This window comes from Eptesicus fuscus, chromosome 16 (genome assembly GCF_027574615.1).
Source record: "Eptesicus fuscus isolate TK198812 chromosome 16, DD_ASM_mEF_20220401, whole genome shotgun sequence".
Classification (NCBI taxonomy): domain Eukaryota; kingdom Metazoa; phylum Chordata; class Mammalia; order Chiroptera; family Vespertilionidae; genus Eptesicus; species Eptesicus fuscus.
The window spans coordinates 25,507,161-25,531,858 of NC_072488.1; the positions used below are offsets into that span (position 1 = coordinate 25,507,161).

The following is a 24,698-nucleotide window of genomic DNA, read 5'->3' on the forward strand; positions in this document are numbered from 1 at the left end:
CCCCTAAGCCCCGTACATACCCTGGGCCCCCGAGTTCGAGGGAGAGGCAGAAAGGTTGCTGCAGTATGGCACTGGCATCACTGGAAAGTCAGTCTTGTGGAACTTGATGAAAATTTTTCCTCTAGGACAGGAATCATCAAACTACAGCCTATAGCAGGGGTCCTCAAACTTTTTAAACAGGGGGGCCAGTTCACTGTCCCTCAGACCGTTGGAGGGCCGGACTATAGTTTAAAAAAAGAACTATGAACAAATTCCTATGCACGCTGCACATATCTTATTTTGAAGTAAAAGAACAAAACGGCAAAAACACCCGCATGTGGCCCGCAGGCCGTAGTTTGAGGACGCCTGGCCTACAGGCTGGCCCATCACCACCAGTTTTTATACAGCCCAGAAGCTAGGATTGGTTTTTGCATTTTTAAATGGTTAGGGGAAAAAGAATATATTGTGATATGTGAAAATTAGATGAAATAAAAATTTCAGTGTCTATAAATAAAGTTTTATTGTTTACATAAGGTGTGTGGCTTTTTCAAACTACAGTGGTAGAGCTGAGCAGTTGTGACAGAAACCTATCGATGGGGTCTGTCCTTTACAGAAAAAGTTTGCTGAACCGGGCTCTCGGGTGCTGGGGAAAGCTCTTTATAGGGAGATGTCTCACCAGACACCAAAGCCACTCTATAAAGCTACCTTTTATAGTTGGGGTGTGAGGCAGGTTCTCAGACCAGCATTGTGCTGGAGAAGCCGCCCAGGCTCTCAGAGCCAGATGAAGTCCTGGGTCCGCAGGAGCTGGGCACTGGGGAAGCCAACAGTGCTGCAAGGGGACTACACTCTCCTCTTGCAGTGTCTCCAGCGCCCTCTACTGACGAAGCTTCAGATCCATTTTTACAGAGCAGGCAAAAGGTGGATTTGGAGCTAAGTGGCACACTCTAACCCAATGCCCTCTAGTTTCAGTCTGATCTCTAAAAAGCTACTCTTGCTAAGCTCAACACTGACCTGCTAATTGCCAATGGCCTTTTTACCCCCAGTGCTTCATCATTTGATCTCTCCACAGCGTATCACCATGTTGACTGCTCCATGTCCTACCCCAGTATGTTGCTTACGCATTTTCTCTGGCTTCATGGACCTTAGTCTCTCCTGGTTGTTTTCCTCTTCCACCGACTCTGAAATACTGATGTTCTCAGGATTTATCTTTACTTCTGTTTTTCCTCTTTTTTTCTTCCTGGAGGATTTCAGCCATTCCCTTGTCTTAGATCATAGAGTTTGGGTGAGAGGAGGGAGAATGGCTGGAAGTAGCATTGCTGGATAGTCAACAGTCAAATGATCCAAACTTAGTCGGCTTCCTGCCACGAAAGGTGTTTTAACATGTGGGTCAATGGTTTTTAAACTGAGTTGATTATCAGGCATACCTAGGGAGCTTTTTAAGAGATCCCAAGACGCCACCTTCAGAAATTCCAACCCATTATATGTGGGTGGGACCTGGGAATTCGTTTGAAAACCCCCTCCCTCGCCCCCCCCCCCCCCATTCTATTTGCTTAATCGGGGTTTGGGGCAGCTCCCTAGGCTTTCTTGGCAGAAGGGAAGCCAAACGGGAGAGGGTAATACTTTTCGAAGGCAGGTAACTGTGCAGGACAGGACGTCCTTCAGGTCTTTGGTCAACATTTTTAAACATTTCAACCCCACTTCCCCATCTTTATTTTTTTTTAACTAAACGCTTATCTTCTAACATTTAGTTTATTTACTGTCTTATCTAAAGCCATTCACTAGAATTAAGCGCAAAGGCACTGTTTATTTTTTTTAACTAGTAATCTTTAGATCCTAGAAGAGTCTGGTATATAAACATTTTCAAATTAATGAATCAACCAAGGAGTGAACTAAATGGCTAGTATGAAGCAATAAGAAGGTTGTGGAGAATAAACCTGTAATCTTTATTATTTATTGATTTTAGAGAAAGGGAGGAAGAGAGAGAAACATCCGTTTTTGTTGTTCCACTTAAGTTAGGCTTTCATTGGTTTCTTCTTGTCTGTGACGGGACCTTGGGGATCAAACCCTCAACCTTGGCGTATCGGGAGGACGCTCTAAACTACTGAGCTACCTATCTGGTCAGGGCTTTAGATCTGTAATCTTGATGTTGGCAGTTTACTTAAAAAGGAAAAGGGGGAGAAGGGAGCAAGTTTAAAAAGCTACTGGGAATGGAGAAGACCAGATTTTCCTTGTTTTCAAGTTTCTTTCTGATTCCACTTCCAAGCTTCCGGGTACGTAAAAAACGCAAAACCTGTAAGAACATCCCACCTAATCGCTCTCCCTGGCTGCCGTCCATTCCCCGGGATCCCAGCCCTTAGAGTCGGAAAAAAACTCGGGGAGAATAAAATCATCTTCAGGATGGGCGTCTGCAGGGCCGGCGTACGACCTGGGCTCACGCAGGCGCAGTAGGCAGTCACCTGCGTGCGCGGGAAGCTGGGCCGCGTCCGTTTGTGATTGGCTGCGGCAGCGGACTCCCACCCACCGAAACGCAGCGCCGGGTGCTGATTGGTCGGGCTGCAGAGGCCGGACGCTGCCCGGGGGGCGAGGGAGGGGAGGCGGGAAACAGCTTCGTGGGTGTGGGGTCGCGCAGTTCCTCCGCCGGGCTGTGGAGAGGTTCCGACATGGCGGTGCAGCCGAGGGAAACGCTGCAGCTGGAGAGCGTGGCCGAGTATGCCTTCGTGCGCTTCTTCCAGGGCATGCCGGAGAAGCCGAGCACCACGGTGCGCCTCTTCGACCGGGGCGACTTCTACACGGCGCACCGGGAGGATGCGCTGCTGGCCGCCCGCGAGGTGTTCAAGACGCAGGGGGTGGTCAAGTACATAGGGCCGGCAGGTGAGGACTCGACGGCCGAGGCCGCGGGGACCCTGCGGAGGGGCCTCTTCGCAGGCAGCGGGCGGCCAGCGGGCTCGGGCGAGGAGGGCCCCGGGTTGGGGGTGTGGGTGGCCCGTGCGAAATTGCGCTTTCTCCGGCCCCCGCCTGGCCAGGTGGGGCGCCCCCGCCCGGAGCCTGTTCCTCTGCAGCCGCCCCAAAGCCGATCTTACAACGAACACGTAGGGGGCGTTTTAATGGTTCGGTTTAACAGCATTCGGGTGGGTCTGTGCCCTCCGTCCCCACCTGGGTCCTGTGACTGGCTCATCATCAGCAACGCCAAGTCTCTGATATAAACACCGGTGCAGACGTGAGACGAGAGTGGAAGTGGGTTTGGGAGGCCGTTTTCTGTCGGCTTACACCGCCGGGGCAGCGCGGGGACCTGTGGAGGGCTGTTGGGAAGCCGTGTTGCCCAGCGGTCAGGACGGTACTCTGTCTGAAGCCAGGTGACCTGGGTGAAAGTTGCCGCTCCTCCATGTGTTAGCTGTGCCCTTGGGCCTGGAATGCCGGTTTGTGCCTCAGCTCGGCATCCAGGGCCCTCTACAGCTCGGCCCCGTCCATCTCCCCAGCGTCATCTCTCCCCGGAAAGCCACAAACTCCCCACCCCATGTGGGCTAGGTGTTCTGTCCGTTCGAGGTGGATCTCTTTCCTCCCTGGCTCCATTGTGATAGTGGAAAGAGCTTCCTGGCGGGGGCGGAAGGAGTTGTGGATTTCTCCTCTTGCTGTTGCCACATGCAAATTGGATGTTACTGACAAAAGATTCATTAGGTGGGGGTTTCTTTTTGTTGTTGTTTTTGTTTTTAAAATTTCTTTATTGATTAAGGTATCACATATTTGTCCTCATCCCCCCATTCCCGTCCCACCCCCCTCCCCACGCATGCCCCACCCCCCTGTTGTCCTTAACCGCTGGTTAGGCTCATATGCATGCACACAAGTCCTTTGGTTGATCTCTCCCCTTTACCCCCACCCTCCCCTACCCTCCCTCTGAGGCGCGACAGTCTGATCCATGCCTCCTTGTTTCTGGGTCTGTTCCTGTTCATCAGTCTATGCTGTTCATTATTTCCCCTAGATGAGTGAGATCATGTGCTATTCGAAATACACTTATAAGTAGGTGGGGATTTCTTGAGGGCTGGCGTGTCAGCCAGGGTTGTGGACACCAGGAGTACATCGATGAAAAGGCAATATCCCTGCCTTCACAGAGCTCACTCTAGTGGAGAGCAAAGCATAAATAATTACCGTGCAAGGTGAAGAACTGGGCGTTGCATGACCCATAACAAGTTGTTGAAGAGGCATAGAGGCAGGAGTACCAAAGACTGGAGCCTTCAGAAGAGGTAGTGTCTGAGAGGCTAAATTCCACTCGAGCCTTGAAGAACACGGAATTTGCCAGGGAGAGGGCCTGGAAAAGAGGTAGATGGGTGTTGCAGGAGCAGAAAATGATGAGCGAGGAGAGTGGCCCAGGTAGGTGGGGTCAGATGATAAAAGGCTTTTTATGTTGTGCTGAGTGAGATGCTACAACTGTCTGTTGTAGGTAGGCGGTGGGAGTTCTGAAGACTTAGTTTAAGGTGGAGTGGTGTGTTGGCTCATTTCCACTGTAGTGTGGAGGATGGGGCAGAAGGAGCAAGATTAGAGGTATGGGGACCAGTTGAGACCAGCCAGAGGCAGTGTTATGGTGGCTTCATAGTTAATGACGGTCTAAATTACTTTCCAGGCTTCAAGTGATGATACGATTCCTTTTATTCTAGGCTAGTACACTTTTCTTTGTTTTCTTGTGGTTTAGAATAATTTAAGCATTTAAAATGTGTAAAGTTCTAAATGTACTTGTATGTTGTATAAATTGGATAACTGATTTTTCTAAGTACCTGTTAATACAAATAGTTGGTGGTTTTTTTGTTTTTGGTCTAAGTTAGATTATGAAAGGAATAATGGATGGATGCTGAGCATTACATCCATTTATTGGGAAGGAAATTTAGTATGAACATCCAGGAATCTTTAATATTGGAGTGTAGGTTTTATTTTTTTTGAAGTACAATTTTTATTTATTTTTCCCCTAGAGAACTTTTCACTCCTTAAAGATTTAGCTCCTTACATGGACTTTGGGTGGAGGTCGTGGGGCAGCACCCGAAGGTCTAAGTGGGGTGGGGGTGTCCCGGGCTTCACGAGAGTGATTCCTGACCACCTTGCTGTGAATGGCACAGCTCACACAAGTAATTCAGTTTCACATACAGCTTGGGAAGCACGTAAGTGTCCAATGTCCCTAATGGCTGCAGCCTCTACTATGTTTCGAATGACAAATTTCTTAATGGCCTTGTCCTTGGGCACACACCTGGTGCAGTTGATGCAACGAATAGGCTGCACATGGCCTCGGCCTTTTTTGGCACGATCTTTATTCCTTCTTTTCTTGGTCATCTTGGAAACGAGGGCCAAAAGAGAGCTAGATTTTTTTTTAACATAATTTTTTCTTTTGTTGACCATGAAAGTTAAAATGTTGATTTTTGCCAAGGACATTTCCAAGAATAGAATAACCTAGAAAGTCACCTTATCTTAATCCTATTGGGAATGTGGTTAAGGTGATTAGAAGTGAATGTGAGGCCCTGGCCTGGTAGCTCAGTTGGTTGGAGCTTGTCCTGATACCCCAAGGTTGTGGGTTCGATCCCTGGTCAGGGCACATACAAGAAGCAACCAATCCTCCTATATAATAAAAGCCTAATATGCAAATTGTCCAACCGGGAGTTCGACATGCGCTGACCACCAGGGGGCGGCGCGGCAGTGAAGGCACTGCCAGCCAGATGGGCCCCAGCGGGACCCCTGCAGGATGGTGGAGCAGGTAAGCAGGCGGCATCAGGCCAAGGTGGGTGTGTGTGGGGGGTGGGGCGTGTGTGTGTGTGTGTGTGTGGGGAGGGGACGGGACAGGACGGGACGGCAACCAGCTAGGGAGGGGGCGCTGACTAAATGGAATCATACAATGTATGGTGTGTGGACTTTGTGACTGGCTTTTCTTTTTTTTAAGTATGTTGATTTTTTAATTTAAGTTTTTAGCGAGAGGAAGAGACATTTATCAGCTGCCTCCTGCATGCCCCCCACCAGGGATTGAGCCCGAAACCCAGGCATGTGTCCTGACTGGGAATGGAACCCTTGATCTTTTGGTTCATGGGCCGATGCTCAATTACTGAGCCATGCTGCCAAGGCCTGGCTGCTTCTTTTTAAAAAATATATATTTTATTGATTTTTTTACAGAGAGGAAGGGAGAGGGAGAGAGAATTAGAAACATTGATGAGAGAGAAACATCAATCAGCTGCCTCCTGCATACCCCCTATTAGTGATGTGCCCACAACCAAGGTACATGCCCTTGACTGGAATTGAACCTGGGATCCTTGAGTCCACAGGCTGACGCTCTATCCACTGAGCCAAACCAGTCAGGGTGACTTCTTTCACTTAACATTTTATGGATGTACCGTATTTCGATCAGTTGATGGACATTTGGGTTATTACTTTTTTGTTGTTAATCCTCACCTGAGGATATTTTTTGCATTAATTTTTAGAGAGAGTGGAAGGAAAGGAGGGAGGAAGGGACAGAGAGAGAGAGAGAGAGAGAGAGAGAGAGAGAGAGAGAGAAACCGATGTGAGAGAAACACATGGATTGGTTGCCTCCTGCACATTCCCCAACCCAGGTAGGTGCTCTTGATCGGAATCGAACCCGGGACTCTTCAGTGCATGGGTCAACAGGGCCTACATTATTATTTTTTTTTTAAATAATGTTATTAATTTTTATTGTGAGGAAGTAAGAGGGATAGAGAAATGGATGAGAGAGAAACATCATTGATTGGCTGCCTCCTGCACACCCCCTCCTGGGGATCAAGCCCATGACACAGGCATGTGCCCTGGCAGGGGATTGAACCATGTCCCAATTATGTCTCAATTAATTGATTATCTGTCTAGACTTAGTGGGACAAATGCAGGTGACCAGGAGTCAGCAATAACGGCCTATCCCCTGGTACTTCAATGTCTAGACAGCTGAGCCAGACCAGAACACATGACACACAAGACAGAATTAGTATGCAATCACACAGGGTTTATTTACCTAGTCCTAGTGGGTCCTAGGCTCCAGCAAAGGCCACCCGGCGATGCACACTGAAGGACAGACGACGAAAACAGAGACAGGCAGGTGGTTCAGGCTCACACAGCAGAGCAATCAGGGGCTTGTCTCTCGGAGCGACGGGAGTCCTCTTATCGGGCAGGAGACCTCAACTGAAGAGGGTCTCGGGGTTATATGGACTGTGGTAAACAACTTGTGTCCTTATTAGTGTGGGCCAGACGGTGTTGCCTTATGCTAGGAGCAGGGCGTTTACACTTTTAAGGGCGCAGAGCTTTTACATCAAGATATTGGGGTGTTCATTAATTTTGGAAGTTACAGAGTATTGGAGGTTTCCATACAGCAAACATTTCACACAATAATTATTTCATACATTAGAGGGGTTACATTATTATAACAAACCATTATCAGGACACTCAACCAGATTGAGCCATGGCTGGGCATCCAGGTTTGTGTCCACATTCTTCAGGAAAATGAATGTTGCACCATCATGAGGGTATTCTTTCTGCTATAACCAGGTGGAGGCTGGGTAGCTTTCTCTTCCTGTTCCTCTTATTTCACAGCAGAGGGTCAGTCCTACTTTCCAGCTATTCTGACTGGAAGCATATGGTCTTAGCTCTTCACCAGAAGTAGCTGCACTTCAGGTGCTTCTTGGTAAATATGACTTAAAATGCATTGCCACCCAATGTGTCACAAAACCCCTTTGAGAGTAGTATCTTGGGAGGATAACTTGGGAGTTTGGGCAGCTTAATCTGTAGGTTAGTAATGGAGGTAGAGGAGGCCTTGGGAGGGAGCGGAATCACCTTATTCATTGCCTCTTTTCCCCACCCACTGTTAAGACATCACCAAGCCTGTATTGTTCTAGATACTTCCACTCCCGGCCAGGCAGATAACATTGATATGCAAAGTAGTCAGGTATAAAAATGGGGAGTGGTGTTGCTTGTAGATCTGAGAGGGCTTGTTCATCTGTGGTAAGTATTCAAATTCAAATGCTGGCAAATCCAACTGGACTGATTACTTAAGAGCTGTTAAAGAATTATGCCAGATCAGTGTGTTTTTTTCCCTCCCCAGAATTGTTTTTGCTGGGTTGCACTTTATATTTTGCCTTCAAAATTAAAGGATGATAGGAAAAACACTGTTTTGAAACTCACTGCCATATTTGCCAGAAGTTGCTGACTATATTCACAATGGCATTTTTAAGTGTTTCTGGGACAAATTCCTCTTTGATTTTGTATTAACTCTGGTTCAGTGCTTTTCTTGAGCAAGTTTTGTTTTTTTTTTTGATGTTTCGTCATAGGAATAATGTTGCCTATGTGGAATTCAGCTAGATGGGCTGATAGGGTTTGCCAATCATCCTGGTTTGCCTAGGAATGAGGAGGCTTCTGGGATGCTGAACTTTAAGTACTAAAACTGGAGAAATCTTGGGCAAACCAGCATGGTCCCCCTATGTTTTAGGCAAAAACAGGGAAGAATTAAAATGGAGCCTCCCATTTCATGTTGTGGTTCTGAATCTGAGTATTGGGAGATTTGAGTCTGCTGCAACCTGGATAGGCCTTAATTCCTGCATATGATTGTGAGAATGTGAGTACATGCCTTACTGAATGTGATTCTAGAGTAAACATAACTTTTATTTGTTAACGTAAAAAAACATTGAAACCTGTAAAGAATTTTTGTGAGTTTATTTGAGCCAAACTGTTGACATATGCCTGGAAGCAGAACCTCAACAAATTGAGATAATGCTCCGGAGAATGGCGGGTTACATTTGTATTTATACATTGCAATCAAAGGAGGGACGTAGGTGGGTTACATGAAATCCATTGGTGATAGATTAAGGAGGTGGAATAAAGCAAAGGGGGGGCGGGAATTCCTGGGATTGGATTAAAAGTAAAATGATGGGCACATACTTAGGTGGGTGCAGGAACAATTAACATGATAATGAAGGAATTTGTGGTATCTGTCCTGGCACCCACCATATTGGGTTGTGCCCCAAGGGGTCCAGAAAAGGAAATTACAAGTTACCCAGACATTTCAAGGGTATGTTATCATAGATGCAAAAAGACAGATAGGCTCAGTTAAGGTAAAGGTTGACCTTGTCAGTGAAGATACTGCCCTAGGATGTAACTGCCCACCATAACTGCTTTTAGTTAAAGTTTAATTTCAGACCATCCTTTGTGGTTACTGTAGGTCTCTGAGTTTGCAAGACTGCCATGCAGGCCTCCCCTGAGCTTGTCAGGTCAGCATGTGGCCCCTTTCGTCCACACATTCAACTTGATTTTTTTCTTTTAAAAATATTTTTATTGCTTTCAGAGAGGAAGAAAAAGAGAGAGATAGAAACATCAGTGATGAGAGAAAATCATTGATTGGCTGCCTCCTACACTTCTCCTAGTGGGGATCAAGCTTGCAACTGGGGCATGTCCCCTGACCGGGAATCAAACCAATTGAACCATGACCTCCTGGCTCATAGGTCAATGCACAACCACTGAGCTAGGCCAGCTGGGCTCAAGCTTCTTTTTTATAATTAAAATTTTTATTTATTGATAATGAAAGAGATTGATTGATTTGTTGTTCCACTTATTGATGCATTTATTGGTTCACTAGAAGCCTGGTGCATGAAATTTGTGCACTTGGGGGAGGGTTCCTCAGTCTGGCCTGTACCCTCCTGCAGTCCGGAAACCCTTGTGGGATGTCTGACTGACGTGGGGAGTGGGCCTAAGCTGGCAGTCGGACATCCTTAGCACTGCCGTGGAGGCTGGAGAGGCACCCGCCACCACCACTGCACTTGCCAGCCGTGAGCCCAGCTTCTGGCTGAGCAGCGCTCCTCCTATGGGAGTGCACTGACCACCCGGGGGGGCAGCTCCTGCATTGAGCGTTTGTCCCCTGGTAGTCAGTGCGTGTCATAGCGACCGTTCAGTTGATTTGCATATTAGCCTTTTATTATATAGGATTCTTGTGTGTACCCTGACTGGGAGTGAGCCTGTGACCTTGGCACATCTAACCAACTGAGCTAGCCAGCCAGGGCTTCGAGCTTCTTTTTAAAAAATCAGCACAGTTGGAAACTAGGCAAAAATATCCCTGCACTTCAGCAGTGGGTTGGAGCTGAGTAGCTGCTCTCAGACCTAGTGAGTCTAGATTCCTTCTTTATCTAATGTACTTTGATCATTTTGTCAGTTCTCACCATATCTTTGTTGTAATTCTTCCTTTAGCTTCCTTTGCTAATTTGTTACCTGCCTGATCCCTGTAGATCAAGCATGTCAAACTTTTGGCCGGTGGGCCGCGAGTTTGACATGCATGCTGTAGATATTTGCCAGTCCTGTGTTAGATCATAAAGGATTAACCTTAGGCAAGATTTGAGCCAATTTTCAGGGTGTCTGTGACAGTGGAGATTCTTGTCTATTACGTATAACTAATATTGGAAGTATCAGCTGTGTCTCAAGAGGTGTACAAAATAAATCTTATGTCATAATCTTTTAAAAATCTTTTTTCACAGTTTATCTTTTTTATTGATTTCAGAGAGGAAGGGAGGGGGAGAGATAGATAGAAACATCAGTGATGACAGAGAATCATTGATTGGCTGCCTCCTGCATACCCCACACTGGGGATTGAGCCCGCAACCTGGGTATGTGCCCTTGGCTGGAATTGAACCTGGGACCCTTCAATTTGCAGGCTGACGCTCTGTCCACTGAGCCAAACCGGCTAGGGCTGTCATAATTAATCTTTATGCTTATTTGTATTTGATATGTGTACTTGACATGATCTACTGTTAAATTTAGGTTAAATTGTTCATAAGATCTAGAATTGCTGGAATAATCTACAAGCATATTCTGTGTTGCCTGTAAGTGAATAATTGGCATTACTTACATGAAAATTGAGTTTTGATTCCATTTGGTAGTGTGGGTGATTTTTGTAAATAAATTGATACTTGCAAATCACAACTAAGCTGAGCCACTATTTTCCATCTAAGATGGATTCTTAGCCTTGGCAATATTGATATTTTGGATGGAATAATTAATTTGTTGTTGTGAGGGGTTATCCTTTGCATGTTTAACAGCATCCCTGCTTCTACTCACTAGATTCCATTAGTGTTTCCTTGCCCTAAATTGTGACAACCCAAATGTTCCCCAGACATTGCCACATGTCTGCTAGAGGAGCCAGATCACCTCTTGTTGAGGATTAGTGATCCAAGATAAATATCAGAAAGTTTGAAAACTTATGTTGACTGGATAGGGGGAAAGATTATATACATTCATACTTCATGGATGATGGTATTAATTGGCACAGCCAATCAGGGGGATAGTCTGGCAGTATTTATCAAAATCACACATATCCTTTGATAAAATCCAATTTTAAGACTATCTCACAGATAGACTCACACGTTTGGAGAGTGAAGCACAGGCAAGGCTGTTCATATAACATTGTTATAATAACAAAGACTAAAAACCTATATGTCTGTGCATCAGTAAGAGACTAAATTGTAGAACATCTTTAGAGTCATTGGATTGTTTGCAGCTCCAAACTAAAAGAAGCTGATTAAGTACTGATGGAACAATCTTCAAAATATATTAAAGTTAAAAACAACATTGAGATACAGAACAGTGTGTATAATAAGCAACTATTTATGTAAAAGGAAAAAAGTAATGCTTTATTTATATTTGCTGTGTGTGCATATGCTACATTTGAGAATATCCTATATAATAAAAGGGTAATATGCAAATAGACTGAACAGTGGAACGACTGGTCGCTGTGACACACACTGACCACCAGGAGGCAGACACTCAATGCAGGAGCTGCCCCCTTATGGTCAGTGCACTCCCACAGGGGGAATGCCGCTCAGCCAGAAGCCCAGAAGCCGGGCTCATGGCTGGCAAGCACAGTGGTGGAAGGCTCCGCGGCAGTGCTAAGGATGTTTGACTAAGCTGTCAGTCGGACATCCCCTGAGGGCTCCCAGACTGCGAGAGGGTGCAGGCTGGGCTGAGGGACATCCCCCCCGCCAAGTGCACTAATCTCGTGCACCGGGCCTTTAGTATTTTTATAAACTGACTAGAGGCCTGGTGCACGAAATTCATGCACTTGGGGAGAGGGGGAGTCCCTCAGCCCAAATTGCGAGAGGGTGCAGGCCAGGCTGAGGGACCCTACTGGTGCATGATTGGGGCTGGGGAGGGGTGCAGGAGGTTGGCCAGCCGGTGAGGGACTGCAAGAGGGCTCTAGGGCATGTCTGGTCCATCTCACTCAGTCCCGATCAGCTGGACTCCAGGAGCAAGCTAACCTACCAGTCGGAGCATCCTCCCCCTGGTGGTCAGTGCACATCGTAGAGACTAGTCTACCAGTCAACTGTCTGCCCCCTGGTGGTCAGTGCATGTCATAGTGAGCGATATGCTTAGCATATCATTAGCATATTATGCTTTGATTGGTTGAATGGATGACTGGACAACCGGACACTTAGCATATTAGGTTTTTATTATATAGGATAACACTATGCTGGTGACCTGGATGTGTAAGGGACATTGGCAAAAATGAAACTTTGCTGCACCTTTTTGAACCTTTGAATTTTTAGCTATGTGAATATATTATCCGGGGCATTTTATAGTGCATAATTACTAATTCATTTTTATGAACCTTTTGAAAAATTAATTCCATTCCATACAAATACTGTATAGCTATTATATGGCTTGTATTCAAAATTGTGAAAAACAAATTATAAGAAAGAACAAGTAAAGTTAACTATGTATTTTTACTCATTCTTTTCTCTTTATATCTTGTCAGTTTTTTGTTTTTTTAAATGTATTTTTATTGATTTCAGAGAGGAAGGGAGAGGGAGAGAGAGAGAGAGAACATCAGTGATGAGAGAGAATCATTGATCGGCTGCCTCCTGCACGCCCCGTACTGGGGATCGAGCCCACAACCTGGGCATGTGCCCTTGACGCAAATTGAACCTGGGACCTTTCAGCCTGCAGACCGACGCTCTATCCACTGAGCCAAACCAGCTAGGGCTCTTCTCAGTTTTTTATTTTAATTTATAGGCTTCATAGAAGCAGAAGGCTATGTCTGTTCACCGTTTTAGAGAGAGAGGGCGGGGAAGGGATAGAAATAGATAGAAACTTCGGTGAGAAACATCATTGAGCCCTAGCCGGCTTGGCTCAGTGGATAGAGCGTCAGCCTGTGGACTGAAGGGTCCCAGGTTCGATTCCGGCCAAGGGCACATGCCTGGGTTGCGGGCTCAATCCCCAGTAGGGGTGTGCAGGAGGCAGCCGATCAATGATTCTCTCTCATCATTGATGTTTCTATCTCTCTCTCTCCCTCTCCTTCCTCTCTGAAATCAATAAAGAAATATATTTAAAAAAACAACAAACATCATTGATCGGCTGCCTCCTGCACGCCCCCTATTGGGGATCGAGCCCAAAACCCAGGCATGTGCCCTAACTGAGAATCAACCAGTGAACCTCCTAGTTCATGAGTCAGTGCTCGGCCACTGAGCCACACTGGCTGGGCTCTGTTCACCATTTTATACTTCTCATCTACCAAAATCCTGAGGACGTATAATAGGTGCTTGATAAGCAGTTTATTGAATGAATGAATTACTGTGAGAACTGTAGTTTTGGGGGGAAATATTGGGTTAGGTACTTGGAACACATTACTTCAAATTCTCAAATCTGTAACATATTTTTAATATTTTTCTTTAGGAGCAAAGACTCTGGAGAGTGTTGTGCTTAGTAAAATGAATTTTGAGTCCTTTGTAAAAGATCTTCTTCTAGTTCGGCAGTATAGAGTTGAAGTTTATAAGAATAGAGCTGGAAATAAGGCCTCCAAGGAGAATGATTGGTATTTGGCATTTAAGGTAATTATTTAATTAATTTATTAATTTATTTATTTTTAAGCATAGAAAAATTAAAACCTAAGGAGATTCTTTATGTTTTAGTATTTTAACCAGGTCTGATACTAAAATGCTTTGAGAAATTTTAATTTTTAGCATGTGATTTTTAAAAACTATAGTTTAAAAGTAACTCAGAAATTCAGTAAATCCTTGTAAGTATGAACACTGATCTTTGTCACTGTCCCTAAAAGATAAGTAATAAATGGCTGTTACATAAAGTTGAATGCAGCATTAAATAAGGATTTGATTTTACTGTTTGTGAAATAATTTCACACAAATTTACAGTATTCCAAATATCTCACTTATACACATTTGTAATGTGTTTGTATCTTTGTATGTGCCTTTCTCCCATTAGATGGTAAGTTTTTGTAAGTCTGGGACTTTAATGGTGATCATGTTTTGTAGCCCAGCTAACGTATGACTCTTTGTTGTTGTTGCTGAGTTCTATGAGGAATGAGATAGAAAACATCCTTTGTGGTGCCCTTAACTTTTTATTAAAATCTTTCAAGATATAGGCTAAATAAAACCTATAGGTAAAAGACCCACTTCTCTTAGTAAGCAATGGAAAATTCCCATAGTGTAGAATGCTAAATTCTCTCAGATATAATCTTCAGTAAATGTCTAGTTTTACAAATGGAGTGGGGTTGGGAGGGGTCATGAAATGAAGGTTGAAAAATATTATATTTGAAGCAGCACCAACATCAAATGTTTAAATATTACATTAAACTCCACAAGAAAAAAACTCATAGAACTTTCAGAAAAAAAATGTATCTTAGGCCTTGCCCGGTGTGGCTCAGTGGTTGAACGTCAACCTATGCATTAGGAGGCCACAGTTCAATTTCCGGTCAGGGCACATGCCTGAGTTGAGGGCTCAGTCCCCAGTAGGGGATTTGCAGGAGGCGGCTGATCAATGGTTCTCATCATTGATGTTTCTACCTTTCCTCCCTTCTGAAATCAATAAAAATAAAGAGTCATAAGTTTAAGTGAGTACTATGGTTATTGGTTAATCACACCTCAGTCCTTTATGTCATCAGAATCTTACAAGATGAACTAAAATTTTTTTTTTTTAATTATTGATTTTAGGGAGAGAAAGAGAAACATTGATTTGTTGTTCCACTTAATTATGCATTCATTGTTTGACTCTTGCTTGTGGCCTGACCAGGGATTGAACCCCAAACCTTGGCATATCAGGACAATGCTCTTATTAACTAAACTACCCAATCAGGACAGGATGAATTCTTTTTACTTCTTTTTAAGGGGGAAGGGAGGATGTTTAAGTAGTATCTTCATCAGGTTAAAAAGGTGATATCTTCATCTTGACTTTTAAGAAATTCAGATCTAAAACTGCTATTTTTAGCTTATTGATTCTATTGTAAAGTATTAGTGATATTTAAAATAGTTGATCTGTGATTTTCTTTTCATGTTCTCAGTAGTTTGTATGTTCAGAGATTACCAATCATATCATTTTTCATCTTCAAGAATCCAATTTTATTAGCTACTGGTTCACTTTGAAGGGTATGTAAGGTGTGTTTCATAAGCTCTGTGTGTAAATTCAAAGCTTGTATGTGAAAATAGGACGTTTACATTTATGATTGAATCGGTGCTTTTAAAAAAGAGCAGACAATTTTTCTTTTTTGATCTAAATTTTAATCAATCCATAGTTACAGGAGATTCAGAATCATACTGTGATAAAATAAATGATTATGATGCCAACCACATTTAAGAACTGTTGATGGCTACTGGTTGCTTTGACTATCACTGTGCTCATTTGAACTATTTGTGACTATCTCATGTTTTATTACCATGGTTGTCAGTTGCCTCAGAATGCCTCTGGTTGAAGTTTTTAGTGTCACCCACAGACTTGTCCAGCCAAAAGCAAAGAAACTTGACACTAGTTAGTCTATGCAGTCTTAAAGAGCTATTTCTAATCTTTTTGAAGTATTGAAAATAGGTCAAGGACCCTTTATTTGGAAAATCACTGATCTAGAATAATCTGCATTTTACACATAAGTATATTGATATAGAGAGACTTTTCAAGGTGAGTATTTAAGCTAATAATACTGCTCTTCTATGTGGAATAGCTACGTAGTGAAAATACTGATATGTGCAACCAGTGGGTAGTTTGGCAGAATGTAGAAATTTAAGCCTAGCAATGACAGGATGATCACTTTGGGTTCCTTAATGATTGTGTGTATATAAACTCAGTTGTCAAATTACAAACTGAAAATCACTTGATACTATTAATTTTAGATACGCCCAAATGCTCTGAAAATAACTGGAAAAGTATGGATAATTTATTGAACATTGGTGATAATTGTTGGAATATATGGTTATCAGCTTCTTTTTTTTGGGAGGGGGGTTAAAAATCATTTCGTTAATTCATCCAGGTTGGGTAATTCTTGTTTGCTAGTAAAATTTTAAAGTACATCCAACAGTTTCTTAAACTTTTTCTTTGTTATTGCTTAGGCTTCTCCTGGTAATCTTTCTCAGTTTGAAGATATTCTCTTCGGTAACAATGATGTGTCAACTTCAATTGGTACTGTGGGTGTTAAAATGTCTACAGTTGATGGCCAAAGACAGGTCGGAGTTGGGTATGTTGATTCCATACAAAGGAAGCTAGGACTGTGTGAGTTCCCTGATAATGATCAGTTCTCCAATCTGGAGGCTCTCATGATTCAAATTGGACCAAAGGAATGTGTTTTAGCAGGAGGAGAGACTGCTGGAGACATGGGGAAACTGAGGCAGGTAAGATAATTGGTCTAGTGACAGAGCTGAAACCAAGCCTAGGAAAGGTGCTAATTAACATGATACTATTTTATTTAAGGACAAGAGTAATTTAAAAGTATCTAATTTCAATAATGCTTTATTTTGAGGAATGTCTTGATTTTTATGTTTGACAAGTATTGTGCTTAATAGGACTTTAGAATAAGCTGTTTCTTATTTAAGACTTATTCTACTTCAGATCATTTCCCCTCTCGCCCTCCCTCCCTCCTTAAAGGGTAACAGAATGGGAGCCATAGAGGGTTCAAATCAACTCACAATTGATAAAGGGAATGCTTTCACAGTTCAGGGGAAAAACAAGGTGATTTTAAAAACTCCACAATTTATTACTGTATCTAGCATGGATTTATCAAATAAATATGATGCAATTCTTCAGGACTATTATTATTTTTAAATTTATTTATTTACATTTTTTTCCATCACCATTTATCCCCCCTATACCTCCTACTCACCCCGCCCCTTTCCTCCATAGTCACCACACTGTCAGGACTATTATTATTAATTTTTTAAAGATTTTAAAAATTGATTTTTAGAGAGAGCGGAAGGGAGAGAGATCGATGTGAGAAGGAAATAATCAATCAGCTGCCTCCTGCACACACCCCTACCAGGGATTAAGCCTGCAACTCGGGCATATGCCCCAACCGGTAATCGAACTGGCAACCTTTCGGTGCACGGGTTGACACCCAGCCGCCTGAGCCATACCAGCCAGGGCAGGATTTTTTTTTTGATAGTTCAAGTGGAACTTTAGCTGATTTTTTAAACAAAATTTTGATTGTGCCATTTGTATAAGTCAGGGGTCCTCAAACTTTTTAAACAGGGGGCCAGTTCACTGTCCCTCAGACCGTTAGAGGGCCGGACTATAGTTTAAAAAAAACTATGAACAAATTCCTATGCATACTGCACATATCTTATTTTGAAGTAAAAACAAAACGGCAAAAACACCTGCATGTGGCCCGCGGTCCATAGTTTGAGGACGCCTGGTATAAGTGTATGGTTTATTAGATATTTCTTAAGGTATGTTGTATTGCCCTAGGGTTCTTTTATTTTTGTGGGCCTCAAATACCATAAGAACTGGGCATTTTTAGCATAGATAGTATCTAAATAATTTTCTAAGAGTATTACTCTGTTAAGATTTTTTTACCTTTGGGAATATTTTTTGAAAGCTTCATGTGAACATAATTTTAAATATCCATGAAAATTTCATTTATATATTTTTAAAATACTTGTTAATACATACATATTTTAGCAATATCTTGCATGTAGTATGAAAATTTAAGGTGGGTTAATAATTTGTTAGATAGTGTCACTTTATATTTGTCAGTGTTATAGTTTTCCTTTACTTACAGCTTTTCTCAAAGTAATTTAAAATATTTCTTGTAAAATAGGTTATTCAGAGAGGAGGAATTCTGATCACAGAAAGAAAAAGAGCTGACTTTTCCACAAAAGATATTTATCAAGACCTTAACCGGTTATTGAAAGGCAAAAAGGGAGAACAGGTGAATAGTGCTGTCTTGCCAGAAATGGAGAATCAGGTATGTGAATTACAATGTGAATTTGTCCTAATTGTAATAGTGACTTTTTGAGAAGGCTAATTCTGTCACAAAAATCTTGAACTTGAACTGTGGGTCACAGATATTAAGCTTATTTTTATGATGAAGCTTGAGAAAAACTCAAGGAAATGACTAAAAAATTTTAAACATAACCTTAAACATAATTCCATAATACTTACATAACAAATGTCTCTGGGACAAGGAAGAGTTTTCTTGGTTTCATGTGAAAGAGCCTGATTACTGTCACTAAGATTGTGAGAAAGCTTATTGACTGAAGGGGAAAAAAGACCTATCAAAGCTTTACAGTTTACAAGCTGTAGAATAATTTATGAACTAGAGGCCTGGTGCACAGAATTCGTGCATGGGTGGGGGTCCCTAGGTCTGGCCAGCGATCAGGTTCAGTCTGGGCTGGGCTGGAGAGGAGGCGACGGTCGCTGGGCCGGGCGCAGAAGGAACGGATGCCAGATGCTGACCCTGCCATCGTCGGCACCCTGCCACCATGCTGTCGCCCCCCTTCCCCCCCCACCTTCCCTTGAGGCCATGCCGCCACCGCAGCGGGCGGGTGGCAGGCGGGCAGATCGGGGCCTGCCGGCGGGCCGGGGAAAAGAACAGAGCACAGAGATGGGCTGTTGGCCCCAAGGAGGGAGCCGGCTCTCAGCCCCCCTGAGAAAGGGGCTGCGTCTGCTGCCACCCATCCCTGGTTCCCCATCCCAGCCTGGGGCCTGGCCTGGGAGAGGGACTGCAGGAGGTTGTCCGGCTGCAGGAGGTTGGCTGTGGGAGCACACTGACCACCAGGGGGCAGCTTCTGTGTTGAGCGTCTGCCCCCTGATGGTCATTGCACTTGATAGTGACCCATCATTCTGGTCGCTTAGGCTTTTATATATATAGATTAATTCTGAGAGGCAGTTTCATTACATGCTAAATAAGGTTAAAAATACCTGTCTTAAGGATTATTATAGAGATTAGAAAGCATAGGAGTGAAAATATATACATCACATAATAATTGCATAATAAAAGTTATATTTAAACAAATTGGCTCAAAAATTGGCACTAGTTATAATGTCTTCAGTGGTAGAAATGAATATGCATAGTAATGTAATTTATGGTATTTTCAGTGGTTAAAGTTTATCTTACTGTTCAACTCTTTGAGGTGGATATGGCTTGGGAGAGGTATTTTTATGGTAAAATATTGAAAGCTCTTGACAAGATATTTGTGGAGTAAAATGAAATAAAATGGAAAATTCTGTTGTATTTAAATAAGACAGAGCAAACTTTGTAATTTTCAAAGTAGATTTCAAACTCGAACTAACAGAGACTGTTATGATTATCATGATTTTGTAGTGATTATCAGATAATAGTTTGGTCATTATAAACTAAGTTTATCTTTTTTACTTTTTTTTGGTGACATAATCAAAAGCCAATAAGGATGAGCAATAATTCCAATATTAGAGAACTTACCTCTGTTGAAAATATGAAGAAGCTTTTAGGGTACAAGAAACTGTTTTTATCTGTGTCTTCTGGTGACAGGAGATTCTTGTGGCAACCGTATACATTTGTTAGCGTTTGGCAAGGAAAAACATTCATTTATAATGAATCTAGGATCACGTATATTTTAATAAGTAGAATTTGTCGTTAGGCTATCGTTTGCTCTGCTGAACTTCTTATTTTATGTTCAGTATCGGCATACCTTGGAGATACTACAGGTTCACTTTAAACCACCACATAAAGTGAATATGTGAAAAAGTGACTCACAAATTTTTTGGTTTCCTAGTGCATATAAAAGTTACGTTTACACTCTATTAAGTGCAATAGCATTATATCTAAAAATAGCACATACCTTAATTAAAATATACTTTATTGCTAACATGCTAACTATTATTTGAGCCTGCAGGTAGTTGTAATCTTTTTGCTGGTGGAGGGTCTTGCTTTGATGTTGATGGCTGCTAACTATGGCTGTGACAATTTCTTAAAATAAAAACACAGTGAAGTTTGCCACATTGATTCACTTTTTCGTTCATTAATGATTTCTCTGTACCTTGCGATACTATTTGATAGCACTTACTCCCAGTAGAACTTCTTTCAAAATTGGAGTCAATCCTCTTAAACTCTGCCTCTTTATTAACTAAGTTTATGTAATAGTCTAAATCCTTTGCTGTCATTTTAACAGTCTTCCCAGCATCTTCACCAGGAGTAGGTTCCATCTCAAGAAACCATTTTGTTTGTTCATGGTTAAGAAGCAATTCCTCATCTGTTAAAAGTTTTATCATGAGATTGCAGCAATTCAGTCACATCTTCAGGCTCCACTTCTAATTCTAGTTCTGTTATTTCCACCACGTCAGCAATTACTTCCTCCACTGAAGTCTTGAACTTTTAAAAGTCATCTTTGAGTTTGAGTCATCCTTCCAAACTCCCGTTAATGTTTATTTTCACCTTTTCCCATGAATTAGGAATGTTCTTAATGATATTTAGAATAGTGAGTCCTTTCCAAGAGGCTTTAAATGTACTTTGCCTAAATCCATCACAGGAATCACTATTAATGGCAGCTGTAGCCTTATGAAATGTATTTCTTAAATAATAAGACTTGAGAGTTGAAAATATTCTTTTTTTTTTCTTTTTCTTTTTTTAAATATATTTTATTGATTTTTTTTACAGAGAGAAAGGGAGAGGGATAGAAAGTTAGAAACATCGATCAGCTGCCTCCTGCACACTCCCTACTGGGTATGTGCCTGCAACCAAGGTACATGCCCTTGACCGGAATTGAACCTGGGACCCTTGAGTCTGCAGGCTGACGCTCTATCCACTGAGCCAAATTGGTTAGGGCGAAAATATTCTTAATATTCTTTAATCTGTAGGCTGCAGAATGAATGTTGTGTTAGCAGGCATGAAAACAACATCAATCTAATCAGTATACCTCCATCAGTGCTCTTGGGCAGTGGTCGGCAAACTGTGGCTCGCAAGCCACATGCGGCTCTTTGGCCCCTTGAGTGTGGCTCTTCCACAAAATACCACGTGCGGGCGCGCACGTACAGTGCGATTGAAACTTCGTGACCCATGCGCAGAAGTCGGTTTTCGGCCTGGGCAAGTCTATTTTGAAGAAGTGGTGTTAGAACACTCCAGGGGCCAAAGAGCCGCATGTGGCTTGCGAGCCGCAGTTTGCCGACCACTGCTCTTGGGTGACCAGGTGCATTGTCAGTGAGCAGTAATTATATATATATTTTCAGTATATTTTTATTGATTTCAAAGAGAAAGGGAGAGAGAGAGATTGATATAAGCATCAATGATGAGAGAGAGAATCATTGATCAGCTGCCTCCGGCATGCCCCCTACTGGGGATTGAGCCCCCAACCTGGGCATATGCCCTCAACTGGAATGGAACCTGGGACCCTTCAGTCCGCAAGATGACACTCTTACCACTGAGCCAAACCGGCTAGGGCAGCAGTAATATTTTGAAAGGAATCTTTTTTTCCCCTGAGCAATAAGTCCCAACAGTGAGCTTAAAATATTCAGTACAGATGTGCTGTCATCCAGGTTTTGTTGTTCATTTTTAGAGCACAGGCAGAGTAGAGTCAGCATAATTCTTAAGGGCCCTAGATTTTCAGAATGGTGCATGAGCTCTGGCTTCAACTTAGTCACCAGCTGCATTAGCTCCTAAGGAGAGTCTGTCCTTTGAAGCTTTGAGGCGAGGCATTGACTTCTCTCTAGCTGTGAATCCTTTCCAATATAAGGCTGTTTCATCTACATTGAAAATGTGATGTTTATGTAGTTACCTTCATTCATTATCTTACCTAGATCTATTGGAGAACTTGCTGTAGCTTCTACATTAGCACTTGCTGCTTCACCTTACACTTCTATTGTTATAGAGAGAGCTTCTTTCCTTAAATCTCATAAACCAACCTCCGTAGGCTTCAAGCTTCTGCAGCTTCTTCACAGAATTCAAGAGTTAGGGCCTTGCTCTGGATTAAGCTTTGGCTTAAGGATGTGACTGGTTTACTCTTCTATCCGGACTACTAAAACTTTCTCCATATCTGCAAAAAGTCTTTGCTTTTTTTTTTAAATCATTCATGTATTCACTGGAGTAGCACTTCCAATTTTCTTCAAGAACTTGTCCTTTGCATTCACTACTTGGCTTGCCTCTTTGGCACAAGAAGACTAGCTTTCGGCCTATGTTGGCTTTTGACATGCCTTCATCACTAAGCGTAATCATTTCTAGCTTTTGAATTAAAGTGAGAGACTGGGGACCCTTCCTTTCCCTGAACACCTAGAGGCCATTGTAGGATTATTAATTGCCTTGATTTCAGTTTTGTTATGTCTCAGGAAAGAGGGAGGCCTGAGGAGAGGGAGACCAGAGGAATGGCTGGATGATGGAGCAGTCAGTATATATAATAATTTATTTAAACTTCTTATTTAAATGTACATATAGGAAAGTATATGAACTTTAGTCATTACCCCCACCCAGGGTAAGCTGGTTCTTACCTCTGACTATAGATTAGTTTGGCCTGTTTTTGTTGTTTATGTAAATGGAATCATATAGTTATATATACTCTGTATCTGGTTTCTTTTATTCAGTATTATGTTTGTGAGATTTATCCATATTGCATGTAGTTGCAGATTGTTTGTGCCTATATTGTGTGTAGTATTCCTTAAGGTGAATATTGAACATGCCAGACTTTAAGTTTGCTCTTAATAGGCATTTGACTATTTTCTATTTTTGGCTGTTATGAACAGTGCTACTATTACAGTATATTTTCATTTTCTAAAAATCATTTTCTAATGTTATTTATTTAAACTTTCATTTTCTTAGTTTGGATTGGGAAGAAACACCAAGAAAATGATGTGCTTGGCATTTTTTTCCCCCCATTGCCTTTTAAAAAATTTCTAGAATCCTAGTGATGACAATCTTTTATTTTACATTCTTAATCTTAGGTTGCAGTTGCATCATTGTCTGCAGTTATCAAGTTTTTAGAACTCTTATCAGATGATTCAAACTTTGGACAGTTTGAACTGACTACTTTTGACTTTCACCAGTACATGAAATTGGATATTGCAGCAGTCAGAGCCCTTAACCTTTTCCAGGTAAAAAAATAATACATGGATTAAAAACATTGAAAGGTATGCCCTGGCCATGAGGCTCAGTTGGTTGAGTGTCATCCCATGCGCCCAGAATTTGCAGGTTCTATTCCTGGTCAGTGCACTTGCTCAGGTTGTGGGATCGATCCCCAGTAGGGGGAGTGCAGGAGGCAGCTGATAGATGTTTCTCTCATCAGTGTTTCTCTCTCCCTCTACCTTCTTTTCTTTCTAAAACTCAATAAGAATGCATATTTAAAAAGACCACATTGAATGGTAAAATTTATAGACACAGATAACAATAGTATGGTGAGTACTACAGGGAAAGGGAGTGGGGAAGGTAGAAGAGGGTAAAGGAGGATAAGTGGTGATGGAAGAAGACTTGGGGTGGTGAAAACAATATAATATACAGATGACTATTAAAAAAGAAGTCTCAAATAAAATAAGAACCATTGAATGGTTAAAAATGTTTCCTCTGACATATCCTGAGGAATCTTTCTTTTTTGTTAATACTTACCCCAGGATATTTTTCCATTGATTTTTAGAGAGTGGAAAGGAGGAGGAGGAGGAAGAGAGAGGAGGAGAGAAAGAGAAACATCAGTGTGAGAGAGACCGATCCGTTGGTTGCCTCTCTCATGCGCCCTGATGGGCCCAGGATTGAGCCTGCAACCGGGGTGTGTGCCCTTGACCAGAATTGAACCTGCGGCGTGCGATGCTCTATTCACTGAGTCAGCCTGGCTAGGGCCTGAAGAATCTTTCTAAGGAGCTTAAATATTCTGAAATATTGTTATACTTGAATAGGTAGTTTTGAGTTGGTATACACACCTTCCCCCCCGCCCCCTGCTCCATCCAAGCACACTGTTCCCCGACCCTGGCCTGCTCGGACCTCACCCTTGAATTACTATATTTGTCTAGTTGTAAATTATATAAACAGTATTTGCCCTGACTTTATAAATAATTTTTAATATAGTAGTTTTTAAAAATTACATATTAATAAGTTTCATGTCTAAAACTGCAGTAAATACAAAGCGGTTTTGGTTTGGGTAATACACAGCAGAAAATACAGATTAACGGGTTAAAAATTTGACTTTAGGAAGAACTTTTGTGCAGATTTCTTATTTAATATTTGAAGAATATTAAATGTTCTTGGTTCTCAAAATTATTTTTCATGGCATAGTAAGATTTTTTCACTAATGAGAACACCATTCTTTTTCATTTTTTGTTTACTAGGGTTCTGTTGAAGATACCACTGGCTCTCAGTCTCTGGCTGCATTGCTGAATAAGTGCAAAACCCCGCAAGGACAAAGACTGGTTAACCAGTGGATTAAGCAGCCTCTCATGGATAAGAACAGAATAGAAGAGAGGTATATGACTAGCTTTGAGTGACATTCAGTTGCTCCATTTGATGATGCCATTTATACTTACATGCAATTTTTTTTAGCATCCAGCTTCATGGAAAC

General features: G+C 42.2%; 1 protein-coding gene and 1 pseudogene across 2 annotated transcripts in view; one reads left to right on the forward strand and one right to left on the reverse strand.

The window, feature by feature from the left end:
- The first annotated feature begins 2,580 nt into the window (after positions 1–2,580).
- The window catches only part of MSH2 (mutS homolog 2), a 57,738-nt gene continuing 35,620 nt past the window's right edge, over positions 2,581–24,698 (forward strand). The window contains exons 1-6 of one of the 2 annotated variants that reach the window (XM_054728117.1): positions 2,581–2,850; positions 13,654–13,808; positions 16,311–16,589; positions 18,011–18,157; positions 23,098–23,247; positions 24,469–24,602. In XM_054728117.1, the coding sequence (XP_054584092.1) occupies positions 2,640–2,850; positions 13,654–13,808; positions 16,311–16,589; positions 18,011–18,157; positions 23,098–23,247; positions 24,469–24,602 (1,076 nt within the window). In that variant the 5' untranslated portion in view covers positions 2,581–2,639. Of the gene's footprint in view, positions 2,851–13,653; positions 13,809–16,310; positions 16,590–18,010; positions 18,158–23,097; positions 23,248–24,468; positions 24,603–24,698 lie in introns of those variants that run through there. The other variant, XM_054728116.1, reaches the window with a different exon arrangement.
- On the reverse strand, positions 4,961–5,299 carry LOC103305619 (40S ribosomal protein S26-like; annotated as a pseudogene).